At 40.2% G+C, this 25,451-nt stretch overlaps 2 protein-coding genes across 2 annotated transcripts in view; both read left to right on the forward strand.

Annotated features, from left to right (window-relative positions):
- GRIN3A (glutamate ionotropic receptor NMDA type subunit 3A) overlaps nt 1-25,451 on the forward strand; it is a 152,979-nt gene that overhangs the window by 49,986 nt on the left and 77,542 nt on the right. The window contains exon 3 of the mRNA XM_035016184.1: nt 9,191-10,238. Coding sequence (XP_034872075.1) covers nt 9,191-10,238 — 1,048 coding nt within the window. The remainder of the gene's footprint in view (nt 1-9,190; nt 10,239-25,451) is intronic.
- Nucleotides 13,444-14,212, forward strand: LOC118017874 (actin-related protein 2/3 complex subunit 3). Its single transcript, XM_035016186.1, has one exon. The coding sequence runs from the start codon at nt 13,528-13,530 to the stop codon at nt 14,062-14,064; it is 537 nt and encodes a 178-aa protein (XP_034872077.1). The 5' UTR covers nt 13,444-13,527; the 3' UTR covers nt 14,065-14,212.

Genomic DNA, 25,451 nt, shown 5'->3' on the forward strand with positions numbered 1-25,451 from the left:
AAAATTTGGAAATATGTCAGAAAGAGGTATGAAAGTACAGAGGGTAATACTGCAGCTCTACTCTGAATTCCAGATCTATCTCTCAGGCCACTTCCATCTCCAGACCCTATAACCCTTTAAATGGACGAGGGACTGGTAAATACTGCATGATGTGCCAGTGCCAGGGCTCTGCTGCTGGAGGGGGTACGAGCACCTGGGTTAGCGCTGGAGCCAGATCCAGAGAGCAAGAATGAAGCAAGTTGGGGTATTCCGCAAAGCAACCGGGAGTAGTCCGAGGCTTGGGCACAGACCACAGGTGTGGAGAAGAGTCAGGTCCATACCAAAAAGCAAAGGGAAAGGAAAACAACTTAAGGTTATGGAACAGACCTAACCACGATGTGAGAGAAAAACACAGAAGGAAAAAAGTGCCAAATTGTCACTTGTGGCACACGAAAGCAGGAGGAGGAGGAGGGTTCTATCCATGTGTCTGTGTTTTTGATGTGTATGTATTCACACCAGAAGGTATATTAACACAATCGCATAGGCTACTATTTTTCTCCTCTTGGGGAAAAAAACAAGAAGGACAGGAGCTGTCCTTCTGCTGTACAGTTCACTTGTAAGTAACTGAGTTTTGCTGATGATGGCAAAGCATAGACTCAAAGGATTCATATGTTTGTACATATGTATATTTAACATGTTACTAAATTGCTCTTATCCCTTAACTGATAGAAATTTATTTTAAGAGATGAGCTTTGTAAGTTGATGTGATCAGTGATTAAAATATGTGGGGGGGCCCTCTGCTCTAAGGGTTGAAATTTAGCAATTTCTAATTCCTATTAAGTTCCTTACCATCGGAGAGGTTTCCCATTGAACTAATTTCTATTTTTGATACTGTGCATTATTCAGGGTGAACAATTTGTAAAGTGCAGATGCAGATACTTCCTGGCTGGCTGTTTTAGCCCTATTCTTCTGGCAAAGTGATGTAGAGCTCTTTAAGAGATACATGTCTGATCTGAGCAAAAGACATGTGTTTAATTTCATTTCATTTCATTCATTAATTTCATTTAATTTCATTAATCCCACAGACATCACTGAGCAGTGACCCTGGCCAGGCACTGTGCTGTGCCTAAGATACAAAGATGGCTCGGTACTCTCTAGGTGCTTAGATGCACGCTGAAGTCTCTTTCAGCTTGACAGCCTGCAGTGTTACAGCAGAGCAGTGGAAAGGGAGGGTTTGTTTATTCCTGCCAGCCACTCTGTGGAAGAGACTGCTCTCGGAATGTGGAGAGTGTCAAAATCCACACCCTCACAGATTTATGGGCCACAGAGTCAAAGATGGAGGTGATCATCTGCCAAATGCTTGCACTTTAGGATCACTACGAAGGATTAGAGAGGACAGTGAAGGCATCATTTCACATGGAGCTCAAGAAATCATCTATGTTTAATATTTAATTTGGAGAGCTGTCCCAATCACAGAGAACAAAATGGAAGAGAGCAATGTCCTCCAGCAGAACTGGACCATGGGTAAGCTCTGTGGCTGAGGTGGCAAATTCATGTCCTCAGGCAGGGGTCTGCTGCAATGAAAGAGGCTGCAAAGTCAAAGCTGAACTAGTAACAGCTGGCCATACAGATAGGCAAAGGGTCCCCGGGGCCATTTAAAAAAGAAAAGGGAGATGGTATAAAAGACGTGAAAAGAATAAAGGGAGGTAAATAGATGGATTTCAGAAAGAGTGAGAGAGGGCCTAGAGTGTGGCAACAACAACAACAAAAATCGTAAAAATTAACTAGGGATGATCAAGAGCTGATTCAAGACAACACCTCCTTTTAACAGGACAGAGTATGGGTGATTCTGTTCTCCAAAGTCCACTGACAGGAAAAGAGGGAAAGAGAGGAAGAAGAGAAAATTCAGAAAAATAAAATAAGAGAAAGAGCGTAAAGAAATAATGAGATAACCATGGATTAACCCACATGTCAGAAACTGTGAGGAACCTGGAGGAAGGGGAAGTAATCTAGAGCCCTGGGAAGAGACACAAAATGAGGGTAATTTAGAGAACCAGGGGCACGAGGGAAAAGTCTTGGAGAATGAAGGAAAACCACACTCATGGATTAAAGTGCAAACATAAAATATAAATAGCTAATAATTCAGACACCTGGATGTCTATACTGATTGTAAGAGATCAGAACTGTGTGTGAGTTCTCTAAAAGACGTTAAGACTATCCAAAGACAGAATAGTTTGGGGCTCTTCAATGAAAAAGAGCAGGAAAAAAACTGGGTGAGTATGAGCTTGTCACAGATGTAAAAGTGTAGAACTTTGGAGGATGTGACTTTTGACTGGCAGATTCGTTACATGATTGTAGATAATGAATCATGTGAAGAGAAGATGGGATTTCTGAACATTAGTAGATCTCTTCCCAACTTTCCTCCCCTCCCCCTTACCCCCCGCCCCAGGGAAAGGAGAATGGGAAACTTTAAGGATATTCCTTTGTCTCATACTAAAAGGGCTTCATTGAGCTTCTGCTATAGTCAGTAGCTCTAGAGCTAAATTAAAAGGGACCAAGAAATAAATACTTAGATTCACTGTATAGGAACAAGTCAACCTGACAGAATTAGGTGGTGCTGCTGCTGGGAGGGAAGTTGAAGAGAATGTCACTAACAATAATAGAAGCAAAGGCAAAAATTCAAAATTAAGTTCTCACAGTCTAAAAAATTTTATAGAGCTTTATGGAGGATGAAAAAACTCTCATTCCTCAGGGGGGTGGGGGAACATTAAATACGATGAGATGATCATGGGAAAAGAAATTCAGCTCATTTTTCAAGATATAAGAGAATGAGGATACGGATTCTTTTAATGATACAAAAGAAAGTTCCCAAAGGGGAGAATACATTTTATGGCTTTACAGAGTAAAATAGATATGCCCGTATACAAATAAGATTAATGGAAGGCAACGGTAGGGGAAAAGCAAAACAAAACAAAACAAAGATAAGAGGGCAATTTAAAAAGAAATAAAAAGCAAATGAGAGAAATAGATATACAAAGGTAAGTTGAGTGAAAAAAGATCAAAGTAGAAATAAATATCTGACCTATAAACACCTGGGCACCGAAGAAGACACGGGAGGTTGATGATGTATTTAAGGAATGGTTTGGTTTCTACCAAAACCAAAAATTTGGAAACAATGGGATTATTACAGAATTAGTTCATAAGCAAGAAAAGGTACAGATTTATAAAAAATATAAAAAACATAATACTAGCAAAACTATACGCTGAATAAGAAGAAAAATCAGGGGGCAACAGATCTTAAAATCTGTTTAGAGCATGGCAACATTATTTGTAGTGGGAGATTTTTATTTAACTTTAGTAAATTTTAGACCAAGTTTTTACAAAGTAAAAATAGTACATGAATAATGTAATTAGGTAAATTAAGATAAACACTGCAGTTAACATTCTCTTATTAAGGAATATAGAAATATTTGACACAGTTGATCACTGCCCCTCCTTGAAACATCTCTTTTACTTGGCTTCTAGAACCCAACGCAGTCTTCTCTTCTCTTAGCTTCTGGTTAACTTCTCAGGTCCCTTTGCTAGTTCTTCCTCAGCGGCACCACCTTCGAGTGGTCGAGTGCCCCAGATTTACTCCTGGGTTTTCTCATCTACAGTTAACTCATCTTGTGATCTCATTTGGTCTCCTTAAATACTGTGTCTAGAGGGATGGCTTCCAGTTTCGTAGCTCCTGTTCACACCTCATTCCTGAGCTCCACGTGATCTCCAACTACCTACTTGACATCTGCCGTTGGATTTCTAGAAGTTACCTCTAACTTAAGCTGAGCAAACTGAACTGGTAGTTCTCACCCACATCAAATCTGATTCTCCTACAGTTTTCTTTACCTCGGTGGCAATTCCATGCCTCCGCTTGCTCGGGGCAAAAACTTTGGTGTCATCCTTGTGTCTCCTTTTCCTAGCAACCATATCTGAGCCATCAGCAAATCCTATTATTCCCAGCTCCAAAGTATATCAAGATCCGACCTTCACGCTACCATCTCAGGCTAAACCATCATCACCTTTTGTCTGGGTGTTGGAAACAGTCCCCTAACTGGTCTTTCTGCTGCTGTTCTTTTCTTCAGTTCATTCTCAACACAGCACTGTGGTGATCCTGTTGAAATGTAAGTCATGTCATATTGCTTCTCCTCTCAAAATCCACCGATGGCTTTCCACCTCATGCAGAGAAGAAACAAAGTCCTTACAATGACCCACAACATGATATTTCCCCAACTCCCACTACCTATACATTGTCTCTGACTTTGTCTTAAACTCTTATGCCCCTCACTCCTATAGGTGTTCCTCAAGCAATAGACACGACCCCACTTTAAGAAAGCCAGACTCGGTGCTCCCTCTATAGGGAATGTTCTATCTAGATCTCCTCCTTCTGGTTAGCTCCTTCCCTTTCTTCTGCTCTTTACGAAAATACCTCCTTCTTTGCTGGCCTCTCTAGTTTAAAATTTCACCCCACTGTTGCCAACCCAGACACATCTTATCTCCTTACTCTGCTTTATTTTTCCTCCTTTGCACTTAGCAGCTCTAATATCCCATACATAGTACCTATTTATGACATTTATTCTGTCTCCTTCAGTTGAATATAAGCTGCGTAGATTTGTGTCTGTTTTGTTCATTACTATAGCCCCTAGCCCCTAGCACAGTGCCTGGCACACAGTACTGTTGAATGAATCAATGATTGAATGGATGACGTGTTGTTTTTTTAACATCTTTGTTCATTTGTTTTAATGAATAAGGAAATCCTTTAATTAGCATGTCAAGTTTTGTGTGCAAATGTGGTTTCTAAAATATATCTTAAATGTATTAAACACCGATCTTGCTTATACTGTGAACTGTCTCAAAAAGAGTTTTTATATAATTTGCAAAGTACACATTTTATCTTGGCTCCTATACAAATCGACACATATTCTTAATTAGCGAGATAATTGGGAGCTTTTCCTAAAGTGATAAGTTACCTCAATGCAAATTCACTAATGAGCTTCATTCTTTTTTTTATTTTTTATTTTTTTAAAGATTTTATTTATTTATTTGAGAGAGCGAGAATGAGAGAGAGTACATGAGAGGGGGAGGGTCAGAGGGAGAAGCAGGCTCCTCGCTGAGCAGGGAGCCCGATGTGGGACTCGATCCCGGGACTCCAGGATCATGACCTGAGCCGAAGGCAGTCGCTTAACCAACTGAGCCACCCAGGCGCCCTGAGCTTCATTCTTTTGAGCACAGTGGTATCTTGGGAGGTATGCTGATAAAAAACATAGATACCTGACTGCTTTGTTAAACACTAGACAGGAAAGGCACGGTGCTAAACTAGGCTCTTACTCAGAGAGACATCCAAGCCCTTATCACACATGACAAAGCTACCGTAATATTCTTCTAAGTGGTCTCCTGGTCACCATCTCTTCCCTCCTATGTACACAGAGTACCTGTTTCCAGATCAATATTACTAATGCAGACCTCTGCCTATATCATTACTCTGCTCAGAAATCTTCATGGCTCCCCTTTTCCCATTAAATAAAATCCAATCTCATAAAATGGACATGCAAAGCCTCTACAGTCTCGTTGCGATCTGCTTTTCCTATATTATTTTCTCCTGTTTTTCTACCCTGCTCTGCAATCAGATTTTTGTGCTTCCTACCTCTTGTTATATTTTCCACTTCCTTACCTTCCCTCATAACATTCTTGAAGCTGGAAAGTTTATTTAGAATTCATTTCTAGGCTAGAGCAGTAGTGCGATCAACACAGAGTGTGGTGATATTATTGGTCCCTGTGACCCAGGCTCTAAGTTTCTATTAAAAGAATTTAAGATCACTTTTCTCCTCTTTTATACCCACATTGCTCTATGGGTTTACACTGAGCTGATATTCAGCTAAATACTCCGGGACTTATTTATGTGACCTTCCATCAAGCTGAGTTTCACACATCCTTAGTGTGGTTTGTGGACGAAATGCAGCCCTCTGCATTTGGTGCCTTAAAATGACTACTTTTCTTTTTGAAGACTATCTCTCCTGATGACGCCATCATTTCTCCGCTTACACAGCTATTACCTTAGCTCTTGCCACCTTAAGCCCCTTATGAAACAAGCAGAGAGAGAAGGAGGGAAGGAGTATTATTCTTCACATATGAAAGTGTGCTCAGCCCCCTCCTCCCTCCAAACCATTTTCTATATAGCTAACAGGGGAAAAACCTTTTTAAAATCAAATCTGATGGTCATGTCCTTCCCCAGATAAAATCCCCTCCGTGGCTCCCCATTACCTTCATCATAAACTCAGACCTTTTGAAATTCATTTCCCATCTTTATCTCCCATCTTATTTCTCACCACGTATGACTCCGCTCCAGCTCTGGCTTTGGCACACACAGCTCCCTGGCATGATAATATCAGTCCCCAGCTTCTCTTCCCGGCTATTTTTTCGTACACACTCAACTCTGGCACCTTCTCTAAGCAGCTTCCCTGTCATGTCTGCAGTAGAATGTGCAGGAGCCCTTGGTCTCTGTCCCAGTGGCACCCAGATTTACCTCTATCATGACCCTCGAATTGCCTCTTTACTTCTCTTTCTCGGCATCGGAAGACTTTCACGTCCTTGAGAACAATGAGTGTGTCTTTCATCTCTGTAACTCTAAGGTTAAGAACGGTATTTGCATCAGTTTCTCCTGTCAATAAATTTATTCCTGATTTTTCGTTTTCTTGTTCATCCAAGAAGAATCCAGGCAGAATAAAAAGGACCATGGTAGAAACTGATTAGAGCAAAAGTGACATTTCAACCATTTAATCAGTGGGCATTTCAACTTTGCTTTTGCATTGTCATCACGTTACAAAGAATATATAGTGAAGGGGACTATAACTAAAAGCTATCAATGAGATTATTTTACTTTACCCTCTCTGTAAAACTGAAAATAAAATAGACCGAAATCATCTGTCATAAATGGGGATTCTCTGAGACCCAATTTCTTGGTGCCAGTTGCATAGTGAAACAGGCACTGGGTTTTCTGGTGTGGGAACACTGAAGACATTTAGATTTGCGTTTCTGTGACAAATGGATGCCTCAGAGACAACTGAGCATTGTCCTTCAGTCACCACCATCTTGGATGTTATTGAACATCAATAATGAATAAGTTTTACTGGAATGAAGGAGTTACGTAATCTCTGAAAGATTTCTGAGATGAGTATATATTTTTTCAGTGGTAGTCCTTCAAGGGTCTATCCAGCTAGAAATCTATAACAAGTAAGTTCCAAATATTCTTAAAATAGTGAAGGGATTCTCTTTCTACAACTCCAACTTTACTGATCATCAAATTGACCAAATGAAATGTTTACTACAAACCATTTTGTTCCCTAGACTATGTCAGTTTGTGTGTGTGTGTGTGTGTGTGTCTGTGAGAGAGAGAGAACACATCTAATTGTAGATTGCTCATTAGAAACACAGTTGTAGTCAATCTTCCTTTATAGTACCTAGGTAATTTATCAATTGGTTAATCTGTATATTTTAATGATTTGGTTCCCTACTTCTCTAAAGAAGCATAAAACTATTTTAAAATCTAAGAACTGAGACTTCGTTACTTGTTGCAAAATAAAATTCATTTTAAGTGGTAGAGAGTCCCACTGGGGAATGCTAACATGAATAATTACCATTACATGCAATCTACCAAAATGAGCAGTTTCATTACATTTAGTGATAGGAGCATCTTCAAATGTGATTTACATTTATATCTCTAATGAAAATTAGTACATTCTTCACACAATTTGATTTTTCTAGGTCCTTTCTATGACAGCATAACTTCTTACTACTTGTTTTTGCATTTATAAATTACTGAGTAATGTTGGTGGCAGGCAATGGATGAATGTGTTTTGCTGAGAGTCTAGACTTGTATCACCTGATTCCTCAAAAAAACTTCTATGTTACGTTCCACATTTCATTATAATTCCTTTTAATTTAAAATGTGTCTTGAGTACCCTCTATGAGTTTCTCGTAATGCAATACTTGGTGTCTCCAACTAGAGAAGTTCTGTTAGAGATTAGGGAAAAGTGACCTGGGGACAGCCTTGATTGAAAAAACTTGAATGACATTGAATAATAGGTACCATATGTGAAACATCTGTTCTAGGTCAAATGGTAGGGTATATACTTTCCATGTATTATTTCCAGCCATTGTAACGGAGGCAGTATCATTTTCCCCCATTTTGCTGAAGACAAAACCAAGGATAATGCTAGAAGGTGGCTGGACCAAAATCCAAACAGAGGTGTGTCTGATGTCAAAGTCTAGGCTTTTCTTTGGGCACAGGCCATAATTAAGAGTAAGAAAGTACCACAAGTTTATATATTACTTCGTATTGCCTTATCTTCCCAGACACTGACCAAGCATTTTCCTGCCTTGCCCATATCAGAACATATATTTGAGAGTGCCAGGTTCCCTAGGTTAGGAATCAGTATATCATTCAGTTGGTAATTTTCCTTTCTTTGACTTGGGCAGAGAAACTCTCTCCAGAGCCAGAGCCAATTGTTTTTCTCTAATGACTTAGAGGGAGGGTAGCCTGAGGTTATCCTGAGATCTGCAAGTCTATTTCTCATCTTTTTCTTTGTTCCGTGGATGATATCCAGGAGGCCACTTTGACTGGCCTTATGGGGATAGATGTGTTGATTGTTTCCACTGTGAAAAGAGAAACATTGAAAGTAAGATTAGGCTATTTTCTGGAATTATGAATGCAGTTTTAAAGCAATTATAAAAGGATAGGCATACTTACTAAAGCTTGCACCAAAAACGGTATTTATTGAGCTGATTTCATTGCAATTGAATAGAGTGAACAGTAGAAATGAAACATGTTAAAGATGCTGAGAACCTCCATAGCTTGGAAAGTTGTGAGGATATATAATTCACAGTTTACAACAGGAAACAATTAACACATCCCTTAACTAGGAATAAAGAGATTTGGAGTAAGACCAAGAGTCACGCACCTAGCCTAGATGTTAGACCTAAGGGTAAGATCTCATTTGCTCAATGAAATAAGACTCTTCTCTTAGGAAGAGTCTGGCTTATTAATTCCTGAGGAAATTATAGGCAGTGCCTTTAAAAAAAATTAGAGTTTCTTTTTATTAAGGCAGAGATGAGCACTCCTTCCTGTCTTTGGCCTCACCTCTTTTCCTTACTTTTTGCCTTTGCTCCTCTTTGCCAGGTTTCTAGCCAACACCACTTTCAGAGGCCTCAGTGGTTCCATCAAAGTAAAAGGTTCCACTATCATCAGCTCAGAGAACAACTTTTTCATCTGGAATCTGCAACATGACCCCATGGGAAAGCCAATGTGGACCCGTTTGGGCAGATGGCAAGGCGGCAAGATTGTCATGGACTATGGAATATGGCCAGAGCAGACCCAGAGGCACAAAACCCACTTCCAATACCCGAGTAAGCTACACTTGAGAGTGGTTACCCTGATCGAGCATCCATTTGTCTTCACACGGGAGGTAGATGATGAAGGCTTTTGCCCTGCTGGCCAACTCTGTCTAAACCCCATGACTAATGACTCCTCCATGTTGGACAGCCTTTTTAACAGCCTTCATAGCAGTAATGATACAGTGCCCATCAAATTCAAGAAGTGCTGCTATGGATATTGCATTGATCTGCTGGAAAAGCTAGCGGAAGACATGAACTTTGACTTTGACCTCTATATTGTTGGGGATGGCAAGTATGGAGCCTGGAAAAATGGGCACTGGACTGGGCTGGTGGGTGATCTCCTGAGTGGGTCAGCCCACCTGGCAGTCACCTCCTTCAGCATCAATACTGCACGAAGCCAGGTGATAGATTTCACCAGTCCTTTCTTTTCCACCAGCTTGGGCATCTTAGTGAGGACCCGAGACACAGCAGCTCCCATTGGAGCCTTCATGTGGCCACTCCATTGGACAATGTGGCTGGGGATTTTTGTGGCTCTGCACATCACTGCCATCTTCCTCACTCTGTATGAATGGAAGAGCCCCTTTGGTATGACTCCCAAGGGACGGAATAGAAGTAAAGTCTTCTCCTTTTCTTCAGCCTTGAATGTATGTTATGCCCTCTTGTTTGGTAGAACAGCAGCCATCAAACCCCCAAAATGCTGGACTGGCAGGTTTCTAATGAACCTTTGGGCCATTTTCTGTATGTTTTGCCTTTCTACATACACGGCAAACTTGGCTGCTGTCATGGTAGGTGAGAAGATCTATGAAGAGCTTTCTGGAATACATGATCCTAAGGTAATGCTTCTTTTTACTCTTGTCCGTTTTAACTCCATATATTATGTCTTATGCTGTAGTATGTCGATGTTCTTTCATCTAACAGAATATTCTCTCAGCCATCTCTAGAGACCAAGAGCTAAATTAAATATTTTGTTGTTTTATTGAATGAAACAAAAAGAGTGAGGGGTTTTAAGGGGGTGTTTGTTCTAGAGAAGGTCTTTCTGCTGGGAATATCTATTAGTAAGTTTTTTGTGTGTTATTTATGCATCTGACAGAATGACCATCAAGGAATAGACTCACAAAGTATTTTCACCCAAAGCAGACTTCAAAAACTGATTAATTACTTCTCTTGGGAATTAATGGAAATAAATAGTAGGATCCACATTTAAATTGCAAGGAATCTTTTTTTTTCTTTTTCTTTTTTTGCCATTAAAAAATAGTAAAATGGATGCCTGGGTGGCTCAGTCAGTTAAGCGACTACCTTCGGCTCAGGTCATGATCTCAGGGTCCTGGGATCGAGCCCCATGTTGGGCTCCCTGCTCAGCGGGGGGCCTTCTTCTCCCTCTCCCACTCCCCCTGCTTGTGTTCCCTCTCTTGCTATGTTTTTCTGTCAAATAAATAAATAAAATCTTCAAAAAAAAATAGTAAAATGGAAAAAACTAACATTTTATCATAAACACCCGAAGTCAGATGCTAGAGAACTCAATGGGTATAGAACAAGGAGTACTGAACAAACTAAGATGGCAAGATTAGCTAAAAACTGGGTGTCTTTATACAGTAAGGAAAGCCATACAGCTGGCCACCTTGGCTGGATGGTATGGCGCCAGCAGTCACATTATAATGTCCAAGGTCATTCAAAGAAAGGATATCTATTCTAGTCTGCCTTTGATATCCTGGGCATCTGACCCTAAGGGGAGAAGGGAGGAGTTGGATGGAGTTCAGGTATACAGGTAAAGCGGTGGTGACACTCAAGTAAGGAGAGCCATACCTGTGTTCTGTCTGGATTAAAACAGGACCCCTTTCAGTGACTAGTCCAACCTAGGGGGAGTAGTAAGGAGGTGGTGGTTGAAGCTCAAGGAAATTGGAAGAAGGCCCAAGGGCATACTACAGTCCTGACGGGAAACAGAATTCAGATCCAGAGCAGAAGCATGTCCCAATGCATACGACCCATCTAGGAGAGATTAGAGTAAGTTGCAATTCACTGGGCATGCCTGGGACACGCTGTGTTTAAAGCAACCTGAGCTCAGCTGAGCATTTCAAATTGGGAAACACTCATCATGTCTTTTCAAATACCCCTTTTCACACCAAGTCTCAAGGTATTAAAACTTTACTATAAATTTCTATTGAACATTTAAAATTAATTTCATAGAGCATCAACATATAGGACATTTGCAACTATCTTTATAAAACGATGAAGTGGCCCAGAGGACTGCCTGCAGCTTTAGAGACTTCTCGTAAATGGTTTGGATTAAGATATAAGGTCTGTTCTGCAAACAAATGAACATGAGAAACTTGGCCCATAACTGCAAACCTCCTGGTAAGTGACATGAACCTCATGAAAAGGTTCAACAAACAGTGGCTTACTGATTAGGCAAGGATTGCATTGTCTTCTAATGAACACTCAGGGCTTCAGGTTATGAGCTGGAATCCAGTGAATACCAATAAGTCTGTAGCATAAATAGATGTCACCCTAAGGAGAGATTTTTGTGATGCATCTGCAGTGGTATTAGCAGCTGCTGTTTATTCTTTGTCCGAGTTGGCCTGTAGATCTCCCAAAGTTTCACTGTCTTGTTAGAGGCTTACCCAGATTTTTACATGAATCTTGCTAATGTAATGCTTAAATTAGAAACTTGAGGTGGGGGGCACCTGGGTGGCTCAGTCAGTTAAGAGTCTGCCTTCAGCTCAGGTCATGATCTCAGGGTCCTGGGATTGAGCCCTGCATCGGGCTCCCTGCTCAGCTGGGAGCTTGCTTCTCCCTTTCCCTCTGCCTGCCTCTTTTCCTACTTGTGCTCTCTCTCTCTCTCTCTGTCAAATAAATAAATAAAATCTTTAAAAAATAAAGACTAACTCACAAACTGGAGCTCAAAAAATGTTTGCCTAAGGAGTTGGAGCAGAAGGCTGACTGGGAAGAGGAGTTAAGTTGTAGCATTAGTTCAGTTCTGGTCAAAATCTGAAAAGAATTTTTTTTGACAGAAGTTATTCCAAAATTCATTTGTAGGGGTGCCTGGATGGCCCAGTCGGTTAAGCGTCTGCCTTCAGCTCAGGTCATGATCCCAGGGTCCTGGGATCGAGCCCCACGTTGGGCTCCCAGCTCAGCAGGGGAGGAGAAGCCTGCTTCTCCCTCTCCCTCTGCCACTACCCCCTGCTTGTGCTCACTTTGCTGTCTCTCTCTCAAATAAATAAATAAATAAAATCTTTTTAAAATTTTAAAAAATAAAGTACTTTCAATTTGAGATAATAAACTAATTTCCACTAAGGTTCCCCCTCAAAATGTATATTTCTCCTCCTGTGTTGTTTCTATGGTAAAGTCTCTCACTTACGGGTTTTTATCATATAAAGATACCCAGATCATTTGACTAAGCAATACTTGACATCTGGACTTCGGACGAATACTGTTGGTGACAGAAGTGTTCCATTTTCTTCCAGATATGTGGTATTATGCAAATGACAGTGTCTTCACCCTCCCACAGAGAGAGATGATTAAAATAATTTTCCTACCCTTTCAGTCACTCAGCATTCATCCTTAAGTGTATTGCAGTTACTTACAGGAGTGCTTTTCGGTCCTACCAATGCTAAACTCTTTAGGAGACTGTATCTTTTTTCTTACACTAAGTGACGTAGAGAAATTCAGAGGTAAATAAATCCGGCAGAGGAGAAAACAACTTAGAAACTTGTAAACATGCTGAAGTTTAGAAACAGGAAATAGTGTCAAAGTTCAAGGACAGGGCAGTCTCCTTCCAGTTAGTACATCAAGGGAAGGCTTAATTAACAAGATAAAAATGTGTGCTTATTCTTGAAGAACACTTGGAAACTGGACACATGTGTCAAGGGGGGAATGGTCATTCCAAGCAAAGGGACAGAGTGAGCTGCTTTGCAGTGGAAAGTGGAAGGCACAGTTAGGATATCTTGAGGAGTTCGGTTTAGCCATAGCATATATTCCATGAAAGGAGGGAGGTGGGATCCATGTCTAAAAATTAAGTTTACCCTTCCGCCTAACTTCCGCCTACCCCGCCCGGGCCCCCGGACCGGAAGCACCGCGCTTGAACCCCAATCTCCTCGTCTATCTTGAAACACCAGCACCGCCAAGATGCCGGCTTACCACTCTTCTCTCATGGACCCTGACACCAAACTCATTGGAAACATGGCACTGTTGCCTATCAGAAGTCAGTTCAAAGGACCTGCCCCTAGAGAGACAAAAGATACAGATATTGTGGATGAAGCCATCTATTATTTTAAGGCCAATGTCTTCTTCAAAAACTATGAGATTAAGAATGAAGCTGATAGAACCTTGATATATATAACTCTCTACATTTCTGAGTGTCTAAAGAAACTCCAGAAGTGCAATTCCAAAAGCCAAGGTGAAAAAGAAATGTATACGCTGGGAATCACTAATTTTCCCATTCCTGGAGAGCCTGGTTTTCCACTTAATGCAATTTATGCCAAACCTGCAAACAAACAGGAAGATGAGGTGATGAGGGCCTACTTACAGCAGCTGAGACAAGAGACTGGACTGAGACTTTGTGAGAAAGTTTTTGACCCTCAGAATGATAAACCTAGCAAGTGGTGGACTTGCTTTGTGAAGAGGCAGTTCATGAACAAGAGTCTTTCAGGACCTGGACAGTGAAAGGAACCTGAGCAGACACTTTCCACAGCCGTGGGCAGCATTTTACAGCAAGATGTACACAGTTATTTGCATTTATTTGATAAAGTTTTATACAGAAGAGAGAAGAGAGCATGTCTTCACTTGAAGAGCTCTTTATCAAGAATTTGGGTGAGGGAGGGAAAAATGGGTGATTTGAAATTGTCTGCAGTATTAAGCTGGTGCTTAATAAAAATAAGTAAGAATAAAGAAAAAAAATTAAGTTTAGTTGACATAACAGAAGATCTTTGACATCAAGCTAAGACTAGTGAACTTCATCTGACAGTAGAGATGCACTGACATTCTTGAACAATGGAATGGCAAAGTGGAAGATACCCATTTAGGATGGTTGCTGTGGTAGCAGCACATAAACCAGATTAGAAGAGAAAGACCGTGAACAGAAGTTGTAGCTCTAGTCATTGACAGAAAGAAGACAGATGCAAGAAATCAGGTGGTGACTTGGCGATGAGCTGAGTGTGAGAGGCAACAAAGAGTCACCTTCCAAGTCACAGGCCTCAGTGTCTGAGATGCTGGTACCATTCAAGTGAGCGGAGAAGGGAGTTTATTTTCACTAGAAAATACGTGATCAGGGGCACCTGGGTGGCTCAGTCGGTTAAGCGTCTGCCTTCGGCTCAGGTCATGATCCCAGGGTCCTGGGATCGAGCCCCGCGTCGGGCTCCCTGCTCAGTGGAGAGTCTGCTTCTCCCTCTCCCTCTGCCTGCCTCTCTGCCTACTTGTGCTCTCTATCTCTGTCAAATAAATAAATAAAAATCTTTAAAAAAAAAAAAAAAAGAAAATACGTGATCGGTTCAGTTTCACATGTGGCATTTTAAAATCTGTTTTGGTCATCCAGGAGAGATCCAGCAGGCATTTGGAAGCCAGAGTTCAGGAATGAGTGAAGCGTGGGAGTCCTGGCCAGAGAGGTGATCTTGTGTATTGAAGCTCTCGGAGAGTATGAGATCCCCAAGGGAGAAGGTGGTAGGGAGAAAAATTGCTGTTTGAAAGAAAGCAGCAGACATGAAGAAGTCTCATGGTGTTGGAGAACAGGATTTGTGGAGAGACGAGATGGAGAATTAAGGAGATAAAGGTGCCCTGTAACAAAGTCACACAGACCCTTGAGTGCCCCTCTCTCTAGAGCTTGGATTTTTACTTTTTTGAGGTGAAGATTGATATTATCCTATCTGCCGTGCCTAGCTTCTTGTCAGCAGTTATCAGAGGACAAAGGCCGATCAGGGCCCAGTTCAAACTGAGAATTGTTAGTGCGTGCGTGTGCCTGTGTGTGCCTGTGTGTGTGTGTGTGTGTTTTATGTCTGATGAAGCTGGGCCTATATGGTTTGCTTTTTCCTAGTATTTTTCCAAACTCCATTCAAATTCTCTTGACAGCATTTTAGTTCAAGTAAGTGAAAACGTATCATTTATGTAGAAGTCACAGATCTCTGTAGTTTTCTTGGGACATTTGTTTGTCTGCTGTAAGGTAAAAATCCCCTCAATCTGAATGAAAGGTGACATGATGGCATATTGGTCACACTCTGAAGATTCTTCTACCCCGAACTCACGATCTGTCTAATTTCTTTTCATCTCCTTTCATGCTCCTCACTTGCTAGATATTAGGACTGCCCCCAGGATACCATGCTGCCATTCTCATCCCAGTTCCAGCCCTCATAGCTCACTTAATTCACCTCAGGCAAATTTCCCTGTGCCTCCACATTAATGCCTTCTCTAACTCTTCTTTAGTTACCTCGGAATAATCTCCTGGTGCTTCCCTGTTTTGATTGTGTGCCTGAAAACTTTGAGAATCACACCTCTCAGACTTTTCTAGAAGCACCTTTTGAAGAAACATGCTCCTAGGAATGATGTCTTCAGCTCTTAGAGGCCTTCTAAGCCCCCAGATCTGAGAAAGGGACTCCCCAAGTTTCATCTCCTCTTTCCTTAAAACTACTTTTCTGTTGCATATAATATTTTAAATTGTAATAATAGTGGGGTTTTCTGGGAAATGGTTTATATTTCTAGCCAAAAATTTGAGCTACAGCTTTTTTTTTTTTTTTTAATATCAGTCTTGGAATCCAAACATCACCTATAAAATATTCCTATGGGAAAATGTGTTTGGATGAAAACCTATCGACTTGAAAAGTGAGATTTGTGATCTGTATTTATATACAACCCATCAGTAAATTGAGTCTTGGCCACATAAGTATTTGTAACCATGATATCAGATAACTTAGAGTGAATGTAATAGCACCATATTTCTTCTCGATCATAATAGTTTAGCATGCTGGCTATACATTTATCACAATTAATAAAACTTAAGAGCATGAGTATTTTATCACCATTTCAGAGTTGAGATTCACTGGCTTCAACCAACCACTTTGAATCAAATAAAATTAAAAGCAAAATACTGTGCAGGGCAGACCAGTTTATGACCTATTGCAGGAGCCAAGGCAGGTTGGAATACTTCTTTCTTTTACTGACGGGGGTCAGACGGAAGAAATCATCTTGTTGCTGGCTGCTCCTGTAGCTAACCCCAAGGAAGACGGCCTGGACCGCGGTGCAAATGAAATTCAAGAGGATGGTTCTATCCTCACTTAACTATTTTTGCCAGAATAATTTATTTTACACTAACAGTAATATATGTAGCTTCTCCCAGTCTCCCACCACCTCTTCTGGGAAGTAAGCTCCATGCTTCAAAGTGGGTGGGCTCCTGAAGCATGAGACCATGAAAGCAAGAATTTATGAGTGATATATTTAATAGAGCTTATCTGGGTATTTCTCCGACATAAAACTAGCACTATTCATTATAGGCAATGCAGAACATAGGGTAAAGTAGACAAATGGAAGCAAGCACTCATTGCCTCATCATCCAAAGCCATTTCCTCTTAGCATTTGGGGATGATTGACAGGTGGATAGAAACCGCAGTATTATTTTTATCCAGCAAAGTCTTCATCTAGGTGTGTGATCTAAGGTGTAGACCTGGGCATTCTTAGAACCTCCCAGCCACTGACATTCGATCTGCAGAGATATAAGACAAGATGAGAAAATCCCTTCATAAAGCACAAAGTACACTAAGAAATAAAGCCCCACCTCTTCTCATTGAGTTGAATTGGCCCAGCTGAAAGGATACATGAGCATTCGAAATGAGCTACTTGCTGATTTTAATGGAACTTCTAGTTATTTTCTAGCTTCTCACATAAAGTGCCCCTTTAGCTCTGTGTGTCTAATACCAAAAAAAATCAGCTCCTTAGAGGGAATATGAGGTTAGGGTCATTTTTGTACAGGCAAATGATGGTGCTGCTTTAGAAAAACAATCCTGGTGAACATTCAAGTAAATATTAAAAATTAAATAGACCGCTGTGAAGGCAAGAGCAAACTTTAACCAGAAATCCTGAAGTAAAGGACACTCTCATAGCTCTAGTAGGAAATGATAAGCATTTCCCCAAATAATAAAAACCACCTTTATTGATCTTCATATAACAGCATCTGGCTGCCCAATAAAATATATGAATTCATGCAGTAAAGGCTGGCCTTCAACAAAGGAGGGGTGCCAGAACTCCAAGGCAGATGAGACTGAACATGGAGTTGGAGGTGAGGTTAATTCATCCAGTAACAGTAGCTTCTGTTCTGGGCACCATGCTCGGTGGCTGAGAGTTTAGCAGTGAGAAAACTGACACTGCCCTTGTAACATAGAGTTTAGTGGGAAAGAAAGACACTCATCAAGGGAGCACATAGATCAGCTAATGATTTAAACCATGGTAAGTTCCTGTAGAGGAAAATACACCAGAATCTGAGAGTCTCACAGGAGACCCGATCCACTGGAGAATCAGAGAAGGCCCCCAGCCCGGCTGAGATCTGAAGAATGTAAATGAGCTAAAAAGGAGTCTCAGGAGGTGTTAAGAAAAGAGCCTGTGCAGAAGCCCCAAGACCAGAGGGAGAGAACTGCAGTTGTGGCCACTCCATCATGAGCTACAAGAGACTGGAAAGCCGGAGAAAGGGGGACAAGAGTAGGGAAAGTAATAAGGTAAAGGACAGACATTCTAGAGAGAAAATTTCTCAAAAGAAGAAAAAAATCGAGAAATGCTATAGTCTGAGAAGAGCCACCATTCCCAAGGGCTCCATGTACTTCCAGCTAGAAAACTTAATAGGAGGCGCATCCCATTCTCTCTGGCAGCAAAACCTCTAATAGATCAGGGAAGTGTTCTCCATGAGAATTGCATTAAAACACTTTCTTTTTTTTTAAAGATTTTATTTATTTATTTGACAGAGAGACACAGTGAGAGAGGGAACACAAGCAGGGGGATTGGGAGAGAGAGAAGCAGGCTCCCCGCCGAGCAGGGAGCCCAATGCGGGGCTCGATCCCAGGACCCTGGGATCATGACCTGAGCCGAAGGCAGACACTTAACGACTGAGCCACCCAGGTGCCCCCATTAAAACACTTTCTAATGTACAAATCAAAATGGTTTGGGTAGAAAATTGAGTGTGTTGATGGTGCTGTGTATCTTACACATACTAAAAACTATTGAGTTATATACTTTAAATGGGTGAATTGTCTGGTATGTGAATTTTGGCTCAGTAAGACTGTTTTAATCAATTATAAACAAATAAGCAAACTGCCATATTACTGAATTGGAAGACTGAATTTTTAAAGATGGTAAATTTGCCCTTGGTTAGTTAATAGGTGTGAAACAATTCCAAAGAAAATACCAAAGGACTTTTTTGTTGACTTGGGTGATTGTTGCTGAATCTTCTAAAAATATATATATTAAATTTAATCTTAAAAAAGAAGATTCAAGGGATTTATTCTTCTAGATATTGAGATACTTAATATTAGTAATAATAACAGAATATCTAATACTCATTGACTACTCCCATAAGACAGGCACTGTTGTAAACGACATTAATATATTACCCGCTCCCACCGAGTGATTATGGAAGTTAAAATAATCCAAGTAAAGCAACTTACATTGTGTCTGACAACTAGGGGATACAATATAAGAAAGTGAAAAGTCTTGGGGCGCCTGGGTGGCTCAGTTGGTTAAGCGACTGCCTTCGGCTCGGGTCATGATCCTGGAGTCCCTGGATCGAGTCCTGCATCGGGCTCCCTGCTAGGCAGGGAGCCTGCTTCTCCCTCTGACCCTCCCCTCTCTCATGTGCTCTCTCTCTCTCATTCTCTCTGTCTCAAATAAATAATAAAATAAAATCTTTAAAAAAAAAAAAGAAAGAAAGTGAAAAGTCTTGTCAGATTTTAATACCAATATTAATTATATGTATCTTGAACAGTTCTCTCTTTCTCATCACTGTGAACTGGGCAAATGGCAAGATTCTCCTTCTGAGCTAACTTCTAGAGAGCTTGGAGGCAAATTTCTTGCCCACTAACAGCAGATTTATTTTCATTGCAGTATGCCTTTTAAAAAACATCGTTCCTGGCTTCATTTGGGTTTTTTTTTTTCTGCTTCATCCTATTTTAATGTATGCTGTCTTGTATTTTGTGTGACCTTTAAGCTGCTGCCTTAAATCTTTTCAGGAAGAGAGCACGGTATACATTAAGTAATGTCAAAATGAGATAATAAATAGGGAATATTAATAGCAATTCAAAAAAGAAATAAAATTGACCAACAAATACAAAAAAAGTTAAATCTTACTTGAAATCAAAGAAATGCTAATTGAAACAGTAATGAGATGGTATTTTTAGCTGTCATATTAGGAAACTTTTACTGATAGTTCTCAGTCTTGGTTGAAGTACATTGAGACCAACACCAGCATACCCTGCTATTGGGAGGGTAGCTTGGTACAGAAGTTCATAAATCAATTTGGCCATTTCTTTTTTTTTTTTTAATTTTTTTATTCTTATATTATCCCCATACATTACATCATTAGTTTTAGATGTAGTGTTCCATGATTCATTGTTTGTGCATAACACCCAGTGCTCCATGCAGAACGTGCCCTCCTCAATACCCATCACCAAGCTAACCCATCCTCCCACCCCCCTTCCCTCTAGAACCCTCAGTTTGTTTTTCAGAGTCCATCGTCTCTCATGGTTTGTCTACCCCTCCGATTTCCCCCCCCTTCATTCTTCCCCTCCTGCTATCTTCTTCTTTTTTGTTTTTTCTTAACATATATTGCATTATTTGTTTCAGAGGTACAGATCTGTGATTCAACAGTCTTGCACAATTCACAGCGTTTACCAGAGCACATACCCTCTCCAGTGTCTATCACCCAGTCACCCCATCCCTCCCACCCCACCCCCCACTCCAGCAACCTTCAGTTTGTTTCCTGTGATTAAGAATTCCTCATATCAGTGAGATCATATGATACATGTCTTTCTCTGTTTGACTTATTTCGCTCAATATAATACCCTCCAGTTCCATCCAGATCTTTGCAAATGGCAAGATTTCATTCCTTTTGATGGCTGCATAATATTCCATTGTATATATATACCACATCTTCTTTATCCATTCATCTGTCGATGGACATCTTGGCTCTTTCCACAGTTTGGCTATTGTGGACATTGCTGCTATAAACATCGGGGAGCACGTACCCTTTCGGATCCCTACTTTTGTATCTTTGGGGTAAATACCCAGTAGTGCAATTGCTGGATCATATGGTAGCTCTATTTTCAACTTTTTGAGGAACCTCCATACTGTTTTCCAGAGTGGCTGCACCAGCTTGCATTCCCACCAACAGTGTAGGAGGGTTCCCCTTTCTCCGCATCCCCGCCAACATCTGTCGTTTCCTGACTTGTTAATTTTAGCCATTCTGACTGGTGTGAGGTGGTATCTCATTGAGGTTTTGATTTGGATTTCCCTGATGCCGAGCGATATTGAGCACTTTTTCATGTGTCTGTTGGCCATTTGGATGTCTTCTTTGGACAAATGTCTGTTCATGTCTTCTGCCCATTTCTTGATTGGCTTCTCTGTTCTTTGGGTGTTGAGTTTGATGAGTTCTTTATAGATTTTGGATACCAGCCCTTTATCTGATATGTCATTTGCAAATATCTTCTCCCATTCTGTCGGTTGTCTTTTGGTTTTGTTGACTGTTTCCTTTGCTTTGCAAAAGCTTTTTATCTTGATGAGGTCCCAATAGTTCATTTTTGCCCTTGCTTCCCTTGCCTTTGGCGATGTTTCTAGGAAGAAGTTGCTGCGGCTGAGGTCGAAGAGGTTGCTGCTTGTGTTCTCCTTTAGGATTTTGATGGACTCCTGTCTCACATTGAGGTCTTTCAACCATTTGGAGTCTATTTTTGTGTGTGGTGTAAGGAAATGGTCCAGTTTCATTCTTCTGCATGTGGCTATCCAATTTTCCCAACACCATTTGTTGAAGAGACTGTCTTTTTTCCATTGGACATTCTTTCCTGCTTTGTCAAAGATTAATTGACCATAGAGTTGAGGGTCCATTTCTGGGCTCTCTATTCTGTTCCATGGATCTATGTGTCTGTTTTTGTGCCAGTACCATACTGTCTTGATGATGACAGCTTTGTAATAGAGCTGGAAGTCTGGAATTGTGATGCTGCCGGCTTTGCTTTTCTTTTTCAACATTCCTCTGGCTATGCGGGGTCTTTTCTGGTTCCATACAAATTTTAGGAGTATTTGTTCCATTTCTTTGAAAAAAGTGGATGGTATTTTGATGGGGATTGCCTTGAATGTGTAGATTGCTCTAGGTAGCATTGACTTCTTCACAATATTTTTTCTTCCAATCCATGAGCATGGAACGTTTTTCCATTTCTTTGTGTCTTCCTCAATTTCTTTCATGAGTATTTTCTAGTTTTCTGAGTACAGATCCTTTGCCTCTTTGGTTAGATTTATTCCTAGGTATCTTATGGTTTTGGGTGCAATTGTAAATGGGATCGACTCCTTAATTTCTCTTTCTTCTGTCTTGTTGTTGGTGTATAGGAATGCCACTGACTTCTGAGCACTGATTTTATATCCTGCCACTTTACTGAATTCCTGTATGAGTTCTAACAGTTTTGGGATGGAGTCTTTGGGGTCTTCCACATAAAGTATTATACCATCTGCAAAGAGTGAGAGTTTGACTTCTTCTTTGCTGATTCGGATGCCTTTTATTTCTTTTTGTTGTCTGATTGCTGTGGCTAGGACTTCTAATACTATGTTGAATAGCAGTGGTGATAGTGGACATCCCTGCCATGTTCCTGACCTTAGGGGGAAAGCTCTCAGTTTTTCCCCATTGAGAATGATATTTGCTGTAGGTTTTTCATAGATGGCTTTTATGATATTGAGGTGTGTACCCTCTATGCCTATACTCTGAAGAGTTTTGATCAAGAAAGGATGCTGTACTTTGTCAAATGCTTTTTCTGCATCTATTGAGAGGATCATATGATTCTTGTTCTGTCTTTTGTTAATGTATTGTATCACGTTGATTGATTTGCGATGTTGAACCAACCTTGCAGCCCAGGGATAAATCCCACTTGGTCGTGGTGAATAATCCTTTTAATGTACTGTTGGATCCTATTGGCTAGTATTTTGGTGAGAATTTTTGCATCCATGTTCATCAGAGATATTGGTCTGTAATTCTCCTTTTTGATGGGGTCTTTGTCTGGTTTTGGGATCAAGGTAATGCTGGCCTCATAAAATGAGTTTGGAAGTTTTCCTTCCATTTCTATTTTTTGGAACAGTTTCAGAAGAATAGATATTCATTCTTCTTGGAATGTTTGGTAGAATTCCCCTGGGAAGCCATCTGGCCCTGGGCTTTTGTTTTTTGGGAGATTTTTGATGACTGCTTCCATTTCCTTAGTGGTTATAGGTCTGTTCAGGTTTTCTATTTCTTCCTGGTTCAGTTTTGGTAGTTGATACATCTCTAGGAATGCATCCATTTCTTCCAGGTTATCTAATTTGCTGGCATAGAGTTGCTCATAATATGTTCTTATCATTGTTTGTATTTCTTTGGTGTTGGTTGTGATCTCTCCTCTTTCATTCATGATTTTGTTGATTTGGGTCATTTCTCTTCTCTTTTTGATAAGTCTGGCCAGGGATTTATCAATCTTGTTAATTCTTTCAAAGAACCAGCTCCTAGTTTCGTTGATCTGTTCTACTGTTCTTTTGGTTTCTATTTCATTGATTTCTGCTCTGATCTTTATTATTTCTCTTCTCCTGCTGGGTTTAGGTTTTATTTGCTGTTCTTTCTCCTTTCTTTTGGTGTCCATTAGCATGGTAAATGGTTTTCCACCCCCTCACTTTCAATCTGGGGGTGTCTTTGGGTCTAAAATGAGTCTCTTGCAGACAGCATATTGATGGGTCTTGTTTTTTAATCCAATCTGATAGCCTGTGTCTTTTGATTGGGGCATTTAGCCCATTTACATTCAGGGTAACTATTGGAAGATAGGAATTTAGTGCCATTGTATTGCCTGTAAGGTGACTGTTACTGTATACTGTCTGTGTTCCTTTCTGGTCTATGTTGCTTTTAGGCTCTCTCTTTGCTTAGAGGACCCCTTTCAAGATTTCTTGTAGGGCTGGTTTCGTGTTTGCAAATTCCTTTAGTTTTTGTTTGTCCTGGAAGCTTTTTATCTCTCCTTCAATTTTCAATGACAACCTAGCTGGGTAGAGTATTCTTGGCTGCATATTTTTCTCATTTAGTGCTCTGAATATATCCTGCCAGTCCTTTCTGGCCTGCCAGGTCTCTGTGGATAGGTCTGTTGCCAATCTAATGTTTCTACCCTTGTAGGTTACAGATCTCTTCTCCCGAGCTGCTTTCAGGATTTTCTCTTTGTCTCTGAGACTCGTAAGTTTTACTATTAGATGTTGGGGTGTTGACCTATTTTTATTGATTTTGAGAGGGGTTCTCTGTGCTTCCTGAATTTTGATGCCTGTTTCCTTCCCCAAATTAGGGAAGTTGTCTGCTTAATTTGCTCCATTATACCTTCTTCCCCTCTCTCTCTTTCTTTCTCTTCTGGGATCCCAATTATTCTAATGTTGTTTCGTCTTATGGTATCGCTTATCTCTCAAATTCTGCCCTCGTGATCCAGTAGTTGTTTGTCTCTCTTTTTCTCAGCTTCTTTATTTTCCATCATTTGGTCTTCTATATCACTGATTCTCTCTTCTGCCTCATTTATCCTAGCAGTTAGTGCCCCCATATTTGATTGAACCTCATTAATAGCTTTTTTGATTTCAACTTGGTTAGATTTTAGTTCTTTTACTTCTCCAGAAAGGGTTTCTCTAATAACTTCCATGTTTTTCTCAAGCCCAGCTAGTATGTTTAAAGTGATGATTCTGAACTCTAGATCTGATATCGTACTAATGTCCATATTGAGTAGGTCCCTGGCAGTCGGTACTACCTCTTGTTCTTTTTGTGACTGAGGTGATTTTTTCCATCTTGTCATTTTGTGCAGAGGAGAATAGATTAATGAGAGAACAAAATGCTAGCAGAGTAACAACGCCCCCAGAAAATATACTCTAAACAAATCAGAAAAGACCTGAAGCAGTGGGAAAATAAAGGGAAAGAGAGAAAATAGAAAAAGATAAAGATAAAAACAAAAACAGAACAAAACAAAACAACAACAACAAAAAACCAGAATGTGATCAAATATGATCAGGCTGGTATATAGATCAATGCCACACACTAGATTTTGGGTGTATTTTGGTCTGTTAGAAGAAAGTGCCTCCCAAAATTTTAAAGAAAGAAAAACTTATATATGTACAAAAATAAGGGTTGATATGATGAAGGGATGGAATATGACTGTAAAGATGGAAATTATAAAAAAATTTTATAAAAGGAATTGATAAGAAGTTGTTTGAAAAAAGAAAGAAGAGGATTTAAAAAAAGAAAAAAGAAAAAAAAGGGAGAGAATGTGACCAGGCAGGGAGTAGAAAAAAAACCATATACTGGAGATTTATGGTATATTTTGATCTGTTAGAAGAAACTATCTCAAAATTTTAAAGAGAGAACAACTTATATATATATGCCAAAAATACGGGTAACTACTATGAAGGGATAGAATATGACTCTAAAAATGAAAAATAAAAATGTTTTTTTAAAAAAAGGGATTGATAAGATGTTGGTTGAAAAAGGGAAAAAGAAAAATTAAAAAAAAAGACAGTTAAAAAAAATTAACTTTGAAAGACTAAAGAATCGGGCGCCTGGGTGGCTCAGTTGGTTAAGCAACTGCCTTCGGCTCAGGTCATGATCCTGGAGTCCCGGGATCGAGTCCCGCATCAGGCTCCCTGCTCAGAGAGGAGCCTGCTCCCCCCCTCTACCCTCCCCCCTCTCATGTACTCTCTCTCATTCTCGCTCTCTCAAATGAATAAATAAATCTTTAAAAAAAAAAAAAAGAAAAGAAAGACTAAAGAATCATGGTAAAAAAGCCATGAATTCTATGTGTAGTATTCCACTAGCGCTGGAGTTCTGCCGTTCTCATTGATCGGTAAACTTGGTC

This window comes from Mirounga leonina, unplaced genomic scaffold, assembly GCF_011800145.1.
Source record: "Mirounga leonina isolate KUSES-001 unplaced genomic scaffold, KU_Mleo_1.0 Mir_170, whole genome shotgun sequence".
NCBI lineage: Eukaryota > Metazoa > Chordata > Mammalia > Carnivora > Phocidae > Mirounga > Mirounga leonina.

Coding starts and splice junctions, on each gene's coding strand:
- LOC118017874 (XM_035016186.1), top strand. CDS start 13,528: ATGCCGGCTTACCACTCTTCTCTCATGGACCCTGACACCAAACTCATT.